General features: G+C 31.6%; 2 protein-coding genes across 2 annotated transcripts; both read left to right on the forward strand.

Moving 5' to 3' along the window:
• The first annotated feature begins 402 nt into the window (after positions 1-402).
• Positions 403-3,580, forward strand: LOC107909715 (GDSL esterase/lipase At5g14450). Its single transcript, XM_016837346.2, has 5 exons — positions 403-727; positions 1,365-1,574; positions 1,662-1,834; positions 2,618-2,888; positions 3,040-3,580. The coding sequence occupies exons 1-5, from the start codon at positions 403-405 to the stop codon at positions 3,285-3,287; spliced, it is 1,227 nt and encodes a 408-aa protein (XP_016692835.1). The 3' UTR covers positions 3,288-3,580.
• Positions 3,581-12,598: 9,018 nt separating this feature from the next.
• LOC107909716 (alpha-L-fucosidase 3) lies at positions 12,599-15,403 on the forward strand. Its single transcript, XM_016837348.2, has 5 exons — positions 12,599-13,065; positions 14,044-14,253; positions 14,339-14,508; positions 14,612-14,882; positions 14,999-15,403. Exons 1-5 carry the CDS (start codon positions 12,813-12,815, stop codon positions 15,256-15,258), a joined length of 1,164 nt encoding a protein of 387 aa, XP_016692837.1. The 5' UTR covers positions 12,599-12,812; the 3' UTR covers positions 15,259-15,403.
• The last annotated feature ends 411 nt before the right edge of the window (positions 15,404-15,814 follow it).

Below are 15,814 nucleotides of genomic sequence, written 5' to 3' on the forward strand. Positions count from 1 at the left end.
ACTAGTTAAAAAAATTTCCATTGAATTCACAAACTACTCGAATCAAACATTGAAATATTCAAATTGGATTCGCTCCTTACTTTAAGCTTAGCTCCACAATGAAACTTGAGAAGAAATTCAAGGGAACTGCTGTATTTTAATCAGTCCTGATATCGGTAGGCATTGGAGTAATCTTCAAGTAGTAGCTAACAATAAAATAATCAGCAACGTTTGAGTTTGAGGTTGTTATGAATTAGGTGATGCACGCTTGTCGATTCCATTACTATAATATTATTCATACAAGGTCCACTTTAAATTTCGGATTTGCAAGAAAAAGGTTAAGTTCCACTCGCCAAGTACGGTCAACGTGTCAAATATCTGCTAGTCGTCAACCTGTTTGATAAAAGATCTGAAAGAATCAGTATGGAAGGGCAAAGGCCCAGTGTTGGTAATGGTATCATTGGGAGATGGAAGACTGCTTGGGCTTCAAGAAACAGCGTGAAAACTTTTACAATAGCAGCTTTCTTTGCCGTCGCTTTCTCTCTTTTCATACTGAGTGGAAGGCAAAGGAATCTCGGTGGATCCGGTACTTGTGATTTTCCTGCTGTATTCAACTTTGGGGATTCCAATTCTGATACGGGTGGAAAGTCTGCTGCTTTCCACCGAATTCCTTTGCCTAATGGCAATACTTTCTTCCAAAAGCCATCTGGGAGATATTGGAATGGAGAACTTATTATTGATTTTATAGGTCAGTCTTTTTACTCTTTCTGATATTCATGAAAATTTCTAATCTTTTTAGATGCATCCGTACGAAAGACTTATCTGTTCGCCACAGGTTGTGGTTTTCTTTTAATTCACTGGTTTTCTATATCTATCCGCTAAAGGTTAGAATTTGAGGCTTTCCATCGATTTAAAAGTTTAAACTTGGGTTTTTGATTGTGATTTTCTGTTTTAGGGATTAAGATGGAATTTGCCTCTATACTATCAGTCAATGTTGAATGTTGCTGTCATATAATAATTTCATTGAAGTTTTTCACTGTGCTTAATTCTTGAACATAGATACCAGAATTGACAGAAATCTATTATTTGAACTTAATAAACTATTCAATGAGCTAATTCTGAAACACAGTGGCAAAGCTCAATTTTGAGTGAAAATATAGTGATAAATTTCATGTTAATCCTGTTTTATAAGTGATCTGCTGACTGCTGAGTAGTTTACAATCTCTACTTTATAAGATTGATCTTGACTACCTTGTTTCTAAGAGATTCTCTTGCGTTTCGAGATGAATCACCTATTAAGGTTCCATTTATTCAAGTTTTCAGACTGAAACTGAATGTACACTCTATTTCTCTCTTCTACTAAACTCGGTTATTGTACCTTGCAGCTGAGAAACTGGGACTGCCACATTTGAGTGCGTATCTGGACTCAATTGGTACAAATTTTCGACATGGAGCTAATTTTGCTACGGGAGGGTCTACAATTCAACGACTTGATGCTAGAATGTTTAAGATAGGGTATAGCCCCATCTCTCTTGACATACAACTATCACAGTTTGAGCAGTTCAAAGAGCGAATAAATGAGCTATATAAAGAAGGTAATTCAAAAATTAAGGGCAAAAGTACTGTAAATTCTAAACTATTAATAATACTCAAAACATTTTGGCACGGATTTTTTTTTTCAGGTGTGAATTCAAACATTAAAAGCAAGCTTCCAAGACCAGAGGACTTCTCACAAGCACTTTACACATTTGATATTGGGCAAAATGATCTTGATTGTGCATTCAAGTCAATGACAGAGAAACAGGCTATAGAATCAGTTCCAGGAATTATTAACCAGTTTGCTCAGGCTGTTAAGGTAACTAAGATGTTATGCTTACACAATATATCAGTCTTCGGTTTCTTAGATTAGGAGATTGTTTTGGAAAATACCGTATCTATGATTTTTGCACATGATACTCCATGCTTGAAGCTTACTTTAAGCATAAATGAACGGTCTAATACTAAGTATTAACTTTCTTCATGTGGTTCCTTTTGTTGGTTCCGATTGTTAGCACAAATCAATAAATGGTGCTACTGTAAGTAGCATTTTGATGCTTTGAAATATTAGACATCCAAGCGGAAAGGAAATATATTGGCACCAGATATCCTTTTACATTTATTATTTCCCTAGGAAGAACTGGAAATGGCTTTGCTTATTTGTATATTATTGCATTTCCATGATAAGACTGGAACAAGGGGAAAACTCTTGAGAACTGATATCACAGCAACTTCAGGATCTTATTAGCCAAAACTAAGGACCAGTGTTTTCCTTCCCTGCAGCAACAATCATAATTTACCAGGAAACTTTACAGATTGTAAAATCTTGAAGGATTTAAAAAATGAATTGCTTCTCCATCATGTTGGCCAAAAGTAGTACTGCAGTTTGTGAAGTCTATTAACTGAAACGTAAGAAAGGGAAAGAAGCAGTTTTGACAATTGGCTTCAATATAGTCCATGTAGTTCAGCATATACTAATAAGAACAACATAATATAAATTCCCTTTGAATCTCCTATATCGCAATTAGGTTAACAAATGTGAATAATGTAAAACTTAAAATTTATGTTTTAACTCTATTTTTGTTTATCTTTCCCTTTTCAGCGGCTACATAATCAAGGGGCAAGAACATTTTGGATACACAACACAGGTCCAATAGGCTGTTTGCCCTTTGAGGTTCTGGATTATCCTCAGCAACATGAAAATGTGGATCAAAATGGTTGCTTAAGGTCTCTTAATGAGATTGCTCATGAATTTAACAGGCAGCTTAAAGATAGTGTTATCCAACTTAGGCTGCAATTCCCAGATGCAGCACTGACTTATGTTGATATTTACTCGGCTAAATATTCTTTAATTTCTCATGCAAAGCACCATGGTAAGCTTAGTTGCCTAATCATTTTGTTTCCACAACCAAAATTAATAAAAGATAATAAACCCCTATTAGAAACTGCAAAAACTGCAACTTTCTATAATGAGCTTCACATGTCATTCTGTGTTATACATTTAACACCGTTCCCCTGTTGCAGGATTTGCAAACCCCCTTGGATATTGCTGTGGGCATCACCGGGATAATCTGTGCTGGAGGAAGAAAACATCAAATGGAACTGAAATTTCAGCGACTCCATGCAGCAACCCTTCAGCTTATATAAGTTGGGATGGCATTCATTATTCCCATGCTGCAAATTTGTGGGTAGCTAACAAGGTTCTTGATGGATTGGTTTCAGACCCTCCAACTCCCATTACTGAAGCATGCCACAGGTCTCTTAATTTGTAATTTGTAAGCCCAATGCAGCAGTTTAGGTCTCAATAACCTGCAACATGGAAGTTACCAACGGTTGAATGATGGCCAACTATGCTGGTTCATTTAGTTCCATTGTAATTCAGTTCTAAACCAATGTATTTTGTTTATGCACTGATATGTTAGGTGCTGATTGACATGTTTTAGTTTATGTACAAGTTATGTTTTTTAAGTTTCAAGATAGTTAGTGGTAGTGGTTAAGTATTTGGTAGTTTTTTTTACTTTAAGATGTAATGTTTTCTGATGAAAGATGTGTGAGTTTCTTTGCATCTGTTTATCTTTCTTGTTCCCTTTGTTTTTACTCTCTTTGAACACCAACAATTGGTATCGATAGCTGCTATCTTTGAGGGCTTTTTGTTTTCTTTGTATGTGTTTTCTTGTGTTGAAAGAAAGTTTCTCTTTTCTCTTGTTGTTGTTACAATGTCATTAGGCAGCTTCTCACCAACTCCACCTCCCATCTTTGCTAGAGAAAACTACCACATTTGGATAGTGAAGATGAAGACTTATCTCCAGGCTTATGATATTTGGGATGTGATCGAGTCAAACAGGGAGCCACTACATTTGAGAGCCAATCCAACAATAGCTCAAATCAGGTAGCATAATTATCGCATCGTCGTGACGAGAGGAAGCTCCTCGTCACGACTTCAAGTGCTTTCCCGGCCTTGGCATCTTCATTGTGCTATTGGGCTCCCATGTCTCGCGGCTCGATCATCATCCCTTGTATTCTTAGACCTGAATTGGCATCCTACACACTTAAATAGCCCATTTGTCCCTCACGAGGCCCAAGTCGGCCTTACGGATCATCGAAATGGTACAAAATGAGTAAAAACGTTTATTTTATTAACTTTTAGTTTCTAACCTACTAATACTGAAAATGCAATAATTAATTATAAAAGTGTTAGAAAACAAGCCCATCAAGTGTAGAAATGACCTAAAATAACTACTACATTTGACATCAAGCCACTTCGTTAACTCATTGAAACCAGAAATGAATTGCGTGTTTGAATAGAAATAAACAAAATGAATAGAAAACAGGAATGGGAAACATTCAGGAATGATTATGGTTTTTCCCCCAAATGGAAAAATGAAATAATTTGGAAAAAAATGTAGGTTTCCAAAATGGAAATGGAAATGATTCATTTGCAATTCTATATAGATTACTTAAAAATAATAAGAAGAATGAATTAATGTTTTTTGAGCTGTTTTGAATCCCGAAAATGAAAACAAACCACTCGGTCATAGTGAACATGTTGATTTGTGAAATATTAAACATATTTTCTCAAAATTTTACCGGGGGTAAAATCGTATTAGGGGTAAAATAAGGATGAGAAAATTGTTTAATATAGAATATTAAAGTTTTAATCCAACTGAATCGGGTTGGATTGCATTACAAAATATTGGGTTAAAAGGCCCAGAAAGTGCTCGTAATTGAACTCAATGTAAGAGAGGCCCTAAACCCCTCATATAATATGAAGGGGGAGACAACCCTAGTAGGAATACTAGGGTGTGTTGTCCACCCCACTCCTACTCTAAGTAGGAAGCTGTTTTTCTATTTGAAATAAATCACTACAACTCATCAAGGGTTTTACCTTCTCTTCTTATAAATAGATGGCACAGATAATGCATAATACACAACTTTGAGAGATTATTACTTTGTCGAAAAATAGAGAGAATTTATTCTCAACTATTAAATATATTTTTCTAAAATAACAATTCTATCGGTTTCTATTAAAGAAGAGAGAATTTACATTTTCACCCCAAATAAAAGAGAGAAAATTTTTTCTAATTCTGTGTTTTGATTCAATTGGTTTGAGCTCAAACACGAAGCAGTTCGTGGTATGAGAATAGCGAAGAAGGTCTTTTGGTTGAAAGTTGAGAACAACGAACGTTCGCTAAGTCAAAAACATAAATATGAATTCGGTTAGGGTTTATTGCCATAAATATCACAAATCGGGTTGACTTCAAATTTTTAATTTTTTGCTATGCAAGAAAATTGTTTTCAAATCGGATTTTTTCCAATAGAAACAACAGTATAAAGGCAAGCTTTTACCTTTGCCTTCTTTATGTTTCTCTCCTTATGAAGTTTGATCTGGTTTATATTTAGATTGTTGGGAAGTGGAGCCACTTCATAATCTTCCTCAACAACTTCCCAATAATAACAACCCTCCATTATGCTTGCATTCTCACAGCCCATGCTTGATAGTTCTCTCCATCAAACACATGTGGGGCTAAGATAGGTTGCTTGATCCTGATTCCATTTTTCTCAAATCCTCACAAGTGTATCTCTCAGTTTTTCTCTTAGGATTCTCACTAGGCTTCTCTCATAGGTCCCTTAAGAAAAAAATAGGCTCTTGATACCACTGTTGTTTCACTAGAGAGCTAACTGAAGGCACATAAACTGAAAATGGAGAAGGATGATCAAAATTCATTAACTAAGTAATTGTTATATACATATCTTAAGCTAACAAACTTTAACAAACTCAGCTTTCTACTCCTATTAATAAGCTAACAAACTTAGCTTCCTTCTACTACTAATAAGCTAACAATCTCCCTAGAAACTAGGACTTTGACTAAGACTATCTTAATGACAAAAAAAAGACTTTTCAACTCTTAAGACACTAACACTAAGGATTTAAACATGGTTTGGAACTGTATTTTCTAACATACATGTGCTAGCAACCCCCATGGCATACCAATTATATCCTCACTAATCTACTACGTTTATTAGGGCATTTCATAATATGATCACATTAACACTTATAACATGGTTCTCATGCAAATAAAGATGATATCATGTTTTATGATATAGGGCAAATGTCCAATTCAGATCATTGGAGCTCTTTGAGCATCATCTATTGTCTCATACTTTCAATTTCCATATCATGTTTCAAATTCACTTATTAAGATTTTCAAGCATTTAGTGCTCTCAACAATATTTTCAAACATGCGTGCACGCACGCGCACACACACACAAATTGCACTTTACAAGATTTTCACCATTTCTCTTTTTTAAGATATCTCATTATATGAACTTTTACTTTTAGCCCAATTTAACAATAAAATCACATTATGTCATGTTCATGAATTTCATTGTGTTTCTTCTAATTATCACAACTCACTAGCTATTATTTTTCTCATATAAGTAATCTTAATCACATTTTGAATATACAATCATTATATACTTTATAACACCATTTTGTTCTAACAATTTTCGTAAACATTTTATTTAGGGAAAGTTAAAAAAATCCATGGTAATTACCTTTAGTGCACTATAGCTCAAATCAAGCTTCTTTACTCTTTCTCAAAACTTAAATCCATTTTATTTAACCACCTCAAGTCTTCTTCTCCACCCATCCCACACATCTCATTACAAAAATATTGACAACAATATTAATACATATGCTCCAACAACTTCTCTTACTAAATACCACAAATAAATAAGGTAGAGATGTCAAGAACATAATATTTCACATTGGTTTGGAGCTTTCTCACACTAACCAAGTTTTCTCTCACTAGCCATAGAAACACTAAGTCTTGGACAGGTGATATTGATGGAGAATATGAACTTAGAATTAAGTTTTCTACTAAATTTTAACAAAAGATCAAAGTTTGGAGGTTGGGATTTGGATGAGATAGAAGATAAAACAATAAAACAAAGAAAAAAAATTGGAAAATTTGTTTTCTCTTTTATTTCATGTCCAGCAATCATTATTAACTCCTATTTTCACAATTTAGTCAATTCCATTTTAGTCCTCTAACTTCTTAAAATTTATGGCTTGACCCCTAAGTACCATAAGCTTAGATAATCATTCTTGCAATTTCCTTTCCTAAAAATCAAATAGATTCCTTATGTCTTCATTTGTTGATTTTTTTTTTGAATTTTCCTTAGAATTTCATTGAATCAGACCTTGAAACTGTGTCATTTATTGTACCAAAGATTTGGGGCATTATAATGAACTAATACATGTATGATGCTAATATAATAGAAATAGTTGTGTAAAATATTTTGAAAATGGTAGAAAAATTACATACTTCGAGTTGAAGTTGAAAAAACTATTTGGCAATATAATCTAATATTCAATTTACATTTCCATTGACCAGGACAAAAAATGCATTCAAAGTATGATCGACAACAACAACAATGAACTTATATCTAATTGTAAAAAGACAATATGTAATGGTTTATTTGTTTTGACATGTCTAAAGTAAAAATGGGAGGGATAATTAAGATTTACAAATGTGATACCGAAAAGGATGTTTTGTGTGTGAAAAATGCAGAACATTGCAAAGTACAATATATAAGGCGTTATAGATGTGGTAATTTTCAAAATAAGAGGAATGCAACTATAACGGTGGCATAAGGAGGTGTACTATATCAACACATTTGTTGCAACTATAATCTCCATCAACTTGTACAACCTTCTTCCTATAAGCATGACATGCTAGGTAGTACCATCCAAATGAAGTGTGAGCTCCTAATATAATTTGTGGATTATGACCTAAGTTGTTGTAAGAGACTAATTAAAAAATCAATAAAGGATTTAAAAAAAAATAAAACTTTAATTATTAATTTTATAAATAATTTTAGAATGTAGTATATAGATTATTATCTCGTATGAGCTATAATTAATAAATTTAAGAACGTCAGAAATGTGTCTTCTATTCCTGAGTGTGCCCTCAAGATATAATTCGTTTTGGACTGTACAATAAACTCCTCAATTTCATTATGACCAATCACTTCTTGAGTGTGTCCTCAAAATATAATTCTTTTTGGACTATGTAATAAACTTTTCAATTTCATTATGGCCAATCACTTAATTTAAAAAAATGTAGCCGAAAGATATAAAGATTTCTTTCTTGTTAGTAAATGTAAATTATTAAATATCGACAAAAATGAAATTAATGTAAAATATTTATAATACCTATTTAAAATTTCAGATGTTTCTAAGAAGGTCCAAATTCTTATCAACTTGAGTGGTCTATGTGGATGAAAGATTGTGCTACCCTATAAGATTAAAAACATAAATAGAAGAAAGTGAATTAAACTTAATTTATCATTACATGTTATAATACACATATTGTGTAAATAGGACTTACCATTAAAATTTTTAACTATTGTCGAAGTAACAAGGACAACTATTTCATCATTTTTGGGATTGCAACATGCTATCATCTACTTGATAAACCCTTTGCCCCTAAAGAGTAATATGCAACAACCTATCGTTGAGTACATAGTTAAACATAATTTTTAGAATTGGTGCTAGCACATACTCTTTCAGAGATAAAAATTAATTATTTAAATTGTTGTATCATCATCTTTAAAGCGTTCTAGCCTCGAATTTCTTGAAACATAATTTTTTATATTTTTTTTCGAGCAACTAGAAATATTTGGTAGTTAGGGGAAAACATTTACTATGTAGATAAATGGTTTATAATATCTAAAAAATTAAAAATACGTGTAAGGTAAGTGTTGTTTTTTTCAGGCAAGAGCTGAGAGAAGTGAAGGGAATGAATTCAAATTTTTGTAATTGATCAGTAAAAGTTTAATGAAAGTGAGAGAGAATAAGATTTTTGTAGAAAATCGGTCTAATAGGAACCATAACACCTCAAATCAGCCTGGTGGGAACCGTTTTATTGGAAATTTGTCTGCTATGAACTGATTTTTGGTTCCATTGTATTTTGACTAATTTAAAAAAGAAAAGAAAATTGATCTATATTAATTCGCTTTAACTTTTTGACTGACGACGACATGACTAGTACAAACCTTTGTTCTTTGACCATGGCTAATCTGATTTTTAAGATAAATAATCACTTGATGATATTTAAAGAAAAACAAATATTCTCAAATAAGAAAAACCTCCTTGAAAGTGAGAAATAATTTGTTTGACACCAAAAAACTTGGAAATGGATTTAACTTAAACTCACCCCAATGCAAACACTTGTTCTATTTTGGTAATTAAGGAAAATGTGTATGAGATTGATATTTTTTATTTTATTTTATTTGCAGTATTGGGAAAAAAACTCAAAACTTATGAGGACAAAGAACAATATCATGGTAGATTTTGATGGAATCAATCACTTTCAAGTTACATCCTGTGCTGTATTTTTGAGATTATTGTTTTAAAACCATCAAATTTTTTTGAATTTTGTTTTGTAAAACATTTATTTATATTTCTTTTTCCCCCAAAGAGAAAGCAGATTCACTAAAATAAAAGAATTGCTTTTCACTCCCTAGTATTTGTATTAGCTTGATGTGTGTTATTGTAAGAAGAACCCTAATACCATATGAAAGGCAAAATTGTTTGTAGGGTAGAGTTACTCAGCCACATAATAGTGACATTATTGTGGAGGATAACTTTCTTTTGGAAAAATGTGGGGAAAAATTTTTAATGCAATTATATACTAATTCGGACTTGAGTGAATGTTTAAATATAAATATATGATTGATATATTATTACAATGTTATATTATAATATTAGTATTGGAATGTTTGAATTAAAGAACTTATACTATTATTACTTACATCTCTCATCCGTGTTTTGTTTGTCGATTAGAGCACTGAAAGTCTTTAGTAACGAGCGATCCAAATAACTTAATTGCTTTATAAATTGAGATAATATGTTCAATCATCTACCAAAGGTATTTTATATAAAAAAAATTCAATCTTAGAATTAAAAAAAAAAAAGGGAATTGTTTGAAAAAATATAGCCTATTAAATTTCTAAATAAGACTATAATTGAATGAGATTTTGGGTTCTAATAAAATCTTTTTCAATGAGAGTATCTGAACAAAAATTAACAAGTTTTGGTGTGGCAAAACTAAAGACTATGCGTTTTCTATTAGTTTGATTTCATTGTCGCATATAGACTTGATCATGGACCGGAGGGTTTGGGCAAAAATATAGGTACAATAAATGGGCTTGGACAAAAAAGGCCCATTTTTTAAACTGGCCGGGTCTCGAGTAAGATTTTTTGGCCTGGACCCAGTCCAACCCGAATTTGCCTAAAATTTTTTCTGTTGGTTTGTTGTTGTTGTTGTTGTTGTTGTTGTTGTTTGCTGTAATTTTGCTATTATATTCTACTATTGTGTTGTTATTATTTGACCCATGATCAGGTCTAGTCGCCGATCATTTTGCAAGACTCGTATTCTAATCCTAATATAAACAAAAAGTGAATTCTTGTATTTCACAAAAAAAAAAACTAAGGACATGATAGTTGAAAATTGCATTGTTGTTGGAATTAGATAGAATTGATAGTCAAATCAATTTAACAAAAATTGACGAGTGTATTTGTCAGGTAGGGTATTAAATCAGATTTTGAGTGGATGGTTTAGAAATGCTATTAAATTGGGAGTCAGTATCATTTCTTTACCCAATTTATTAGTCCAAACTCGTAAAATCAAGTCCAAATTGATAAAACCCAAAAATAAAAATGTAGTCTAAATAAATAAAGCTCATCTAAAAAATAAAGTTAAATATATATTAAAATTGTTATTTATTTGTGTTTATAAATTTTCTAGAATATTTTTTATTTTTTAAATTTTTGAACGATTTAATTGAAAACTGATGAAAACATAGAGAGGTTGTTAGTGCAAAAATAATTAACATAATATTATATTAATACAAATGATAGTAAGCAAAGTGGTGTATGAGTTGGATTTTTGACAATAAAAATAGGAAATTAGATAATATGGTGTGCAAAATCTACTAATTTATGCTATGCAAGGAAGCATCATCTTTTGTTGTTATACAAATTGAGAACATAATATTAGTGCATTTACAAGTGTTGGAGATAATTCACTACAAGTATTTAAAAAATCCCTAAATCGTTTAAGTTGTAATTAATGTTTGTGCCTGCGGATTTAACTCTGCACACATGTCTTGCAAACGTAAATTATTTGTTTGGTGCTTTTTAATTTTAATTTTCTATTTATTGTTTTTCTATTGTTACAATTTACAAACATTCCGACTGTAAATATGTCATTTTTCTATTTTACTTTATTTCTTTTTTTAATTTTTGGTTTCTTTCCAAATTGCTTTCTCTTAGATTGTTAAAGTTTTAACAGAATTGATGTCATAACTTATCACCAAAAAATAAAATAAAAATATTTAAATTCATAAAAAAAATTACTATGCATGTTATCACATCAATATTATTAAAATTGTAATTGTTTAATCATTTTTCATTAAAAAAATTAGTTTGATTAAACTAAAAGTTGAAAGTAATGTGTACCATCAAATAAGTAGACATTACAGATTATATTTATCATATTTATATATAATATTCACAATCAGGGATGAAATTAGAATTTTTGTTTTATAAAGGTCGAAATTAAATTTTAATTTTTACAATGATAAAAATATAATTTATTATTTTAATATTTTATATCTTTATAATTTTTAAAAGATTAAATTAATTTTTTATATTTTTAAAAAGGACCAAAATATGATTTTATCTTTATTAATTTAAAATTTAAAAAATTTAAATGAAAAATTTTCCGGGCATATCAGCGCCCGAGTTTCGGCCCTGATTCACAACCTTTGGTCCGGTGTTCATATTTAACATATCGATGAGGAGAAACCCATAAATCATCAACCTTAGCTTAAAGACAGTTTTTCTTGTATTGTTTCAACCATTATTTCCCTTTTAAGAACTGTTTATCATGAATGCCTTCAATAAAATTACTGCTAAATTTATTGCCATCAGATAAGGCAAATTAATGTATGGCGGAAAAAGTTACTTAAATATCTTTAAATTATGAATTTTATTCTAAATTCATTTTAACCTTTAAAACATTCTATTTTTATTTTCAAACATGTATTTCTTTTATTAAAACTTTTAAAAATAAAATATAAGGAAAAATTAATATTGTAGAAATAAATAAGTAAAAATCTTAATTTTGAGATTTTCAAAAGTTATCATTCATTCTTTTTTTCCTTTAATTTTTTTTTAATTTTTAATTTTAAAAATTATGTAGTAACATTTATTTTTCTTTAAAATTTTTATTTTAAATCATGTCACATAAAATTTTATGTGTCATTTATGGCTAAATTAATATTTTCAATAATGGAAAGACTTGATTTATATAACATTCATAGTGGAGTATTCTTGTTTTTGATCCGGGTATTTTTATATTTTTTATTAAAAGTAATATTTAAGCTATAAATTATGTTTAAAGAATACAATGTTAATTCGTACTATGTTGATAAAAAAAATTACTAGTGTAAATGAAAAATTGGAAAAGGTTATATAATTTAAAGATTAGTTATCCCTGTAAGTCTGTATAAAAAAATTATACATGTAAGTCAAATTTTAAGAGATTATGAAATCAGTAAAATATTTGGTGAAGGAAAATCGTAACAAATGTAACAAAATCATAGTTGATCCCAAGCTGTTAAACTTTTATAAGTAGGCATCAACTCTTCACTGAGTTTCTCCTCAGTTGCATACTTAAACTCTCCCTTACAGCAGTTTTGGATAACTCTTACTTTCTCCCTACTCCATGGCCTTTGGTCTATCTTCCATTTTTGTTATCACGATCTTTGCTATCTCCTTTACGAACCTTGCATCAGTGTCGTTGGTGCTCGCTAGAAAGCCATGTCGATTCCCTGCAATATTCAACTTTGGTGACTCAAACTCCGACACTGGAGGCTTGTCAGCAGCATTTGGCCAAGCTCCTCCTCCCAATGGGTTCTCTTACTTTGGCGCCCCCGCTGGCCGCTACACCGATGGTCGCCTTTTGATCGACTTCATAGGTACTCTTTTTACACCCCCACCTTACTAAAGTCTGATACTTTCCCCGTAACACAAAAATGTCAAAATCTATCAGAAATTGCATGACTGCAGTCTAAACGTTGAAGTTTGTATGATATTACCCTGAACTTGTTTTAAGTTTTTTGGGGTCATTTTTCAATATGTTTGGATTAAATCATGAAACCACGATATCAAAGATTGTTTTAGCTGCATATAATTTACTTTATCATTCATCGGTCATATTAGTCAGCATTATCTGTGATTATTCCTCATAATTGTCCTTTCTTGAGAGGAATTAATTACTGATGTTTGTTACGAAAAATCTTTTTCTAATGATTTTCAAATTGATACCCACGATCAGTGATTACAGATTCTTTGGTAAAGTTAAAAAAAAATGATTCTATTCATCTGAAAATTTATGAGAATTCTCTTAATCAGATTGTTCGGAGTCTCTTACAAGAAAGCATTGGTGACTATTACTAATTTAATCATGGCTAGTTATAATTATTTTCTTTATTTACCAAAAAAAAAATTGATATCCACAGATCCAATCCGGGAATATTAATGATGCAATTGAGTATGACAATGGTTCTATTAGTATATAGTTCATCATAAAATTATTGGCATCCACCGATGCTAGTTTTACTGGCATGAGAAAAAACAGACCATCTAAAACAGCCATTGATGTCCCTGTCTAAGATGTCCTTCCCTGGTCCCATTTTTCAGACTCCGATCTCCATAAAAAGGTGTAGCACGCGCAAATTGGATCTTATCAAATACAAGCAGATAAAAAGAAGTGTGTTTGGGAGCATGGGCCTTTGTTGTCTTGTTTCGATTTCAATTATTGTAATGCGTGAAGAAAATTGCCTTTTTCTCTTTGATTATGATTGATAACAGATAAAACTTAAAAATATCAAACCAAGAAAACACCTAAAGAATCTCAAAGGCTAAAGGGGTTTTGATCTTATTTACTTTTTCAGCCGAGAGCCTTGGGTTGCCATATCTAAGTGCATTTCTTGACTCTGTGGGGACTAACTTTAGCCATGGAGCTAACTTTGCCACTGCTGGATCCACCATTAGACCTCAAAACACAACTCTGCAACAAAGCGGGTTCAGCCCTATCTCTTTGAACGTTCAATTTTACGAGTTCAATGATTTCCATGCAAGGACACAAGTTGTACGTAAAAGAGGTAATCTTTTAATTACTACATTCCATTTACCTTATTTCTCAATTTCTGCCAAGAAAACACACACCCAATTTCTCCTGTTGTGCAGGTGGAGTTTTTGAAATCTTAATGCCAAAGAAAGAACACTTCTCAAATGCCTTATACACCTTTGACATCGGCCAAAATGATCTCACTGCGGGTTATTTCTCAAACATGTCTACTGATGACGTTAAAACCTATGTTCCCGATGTGCTTAATCAGTTCCAGACTATAATTCAGGCCAGTAAAGCTAACCTAATATTCGATTAATCATTAATCGTTGAATCAAATGTTTGAATATAACTTAGCATTGATTATTACTTTGAAACCTGAAATTGTGCAGTATATATATAACCAAGGAGGGAGATACTTTTGGATACACAATACAGGTCCTGTTGGGTGTTTACCATATGTAATGGAGCGTATCCCGGTCTTAGCAGGTCAAATTGATGACTATGGATGCGCCTCTCCGTTCAATGAAGTTGCTCAGTTTTTCAACCGTGGATTGAAAAAGATTGTGGAACAGTTACGCAAAAATTTGCCCCATGCTGCAATCACTTACGTTGATGTCTACTCAGTGAAATACTCCCTAATTAGCCAAGGAAGAAAGCATGGTGAGTGAGTCCCATTATGAAACAACTAAAAACTTCATGACAAATACAGGGTTGAAGTATTCATAGAAGGTTCTGGATTTGACAATTGGATTGGATTGATATGAAAAAAATTGCAGGGTTCAAGCACCCTCTTAGAACATGCTGTGGCCATGGTGGGAAGTACAATTATAACAAGAACTTGGGGTGTGGAGCAAAGGTTAACAAACATGGGAAAGAAGTGTTGGTGGGAGCTCCTTGCAAAGATCCTTGGACTTACGTAAACTGGGACGGGGTTCATTTCACTGAAGCTGCTAATAAGTACATATTTGAACGTATTGTTGATGGTTCACTTTCAGACCCTCCAACACCATTAAACATGGCTTGCTATAGGAATTAAGCTAGGAAGGGGAACGCAAGTCTTTTTAGATTTTTAGTTGTCTATTTTTGTTCGTTTTTTAATGGATTAAGCAAGTTCTATGTCATTCTTAAGTTGGGATCTCTTTAGTTTGATTATGGATTATAAAATGATAAACTTGGTATAATTTTATCTTTAAATTAAAATTTAATTAGGTTTTTTTTTTGTTTATTTCTTTATGGCATTAAATGATCAACTTAATTATTAAAGTAAAAATTTCCTTAATTATTTTTACTAAATTAAATATCGACTACCTTTTAAAAATTAATTACCTAATCGCATGAAACTTTATAGCTTATATTTTACCAAATAATGTTCCACTTTTTTTAAATGTATTTTTCTATTAAAAGTATAAATACTTAATCCCATATTAAAGTGTATTATTTTTATTTTTATTTTTACTTAGGGAATTAGTCACCGTAGTTAATGATGGATAGCCTAATTTCAATAATATATATAGAGAGAGTTGAGTGCCCTAACTACAAAAGGACGGAATTGTTTGTCCGTTTAAGGTTTGATTATGTTACCAACACAACAA

The sequence above is a fragment of the Gossypium hirsutum genome, chromosome D02 (assembly GCF_007990345.1).
Source record: "Gossypium hirsutum isolate 1008001.06 chromosome D02, Gossypium_hirsutum_v2.1, whole genome shotgun sequence".
NCBI lineage: Eukaryota > Viridiplantae > Streptophyta > Magnoliopsida > Malvales > Malvaceae > Gossypium > Gossypium hirsutum.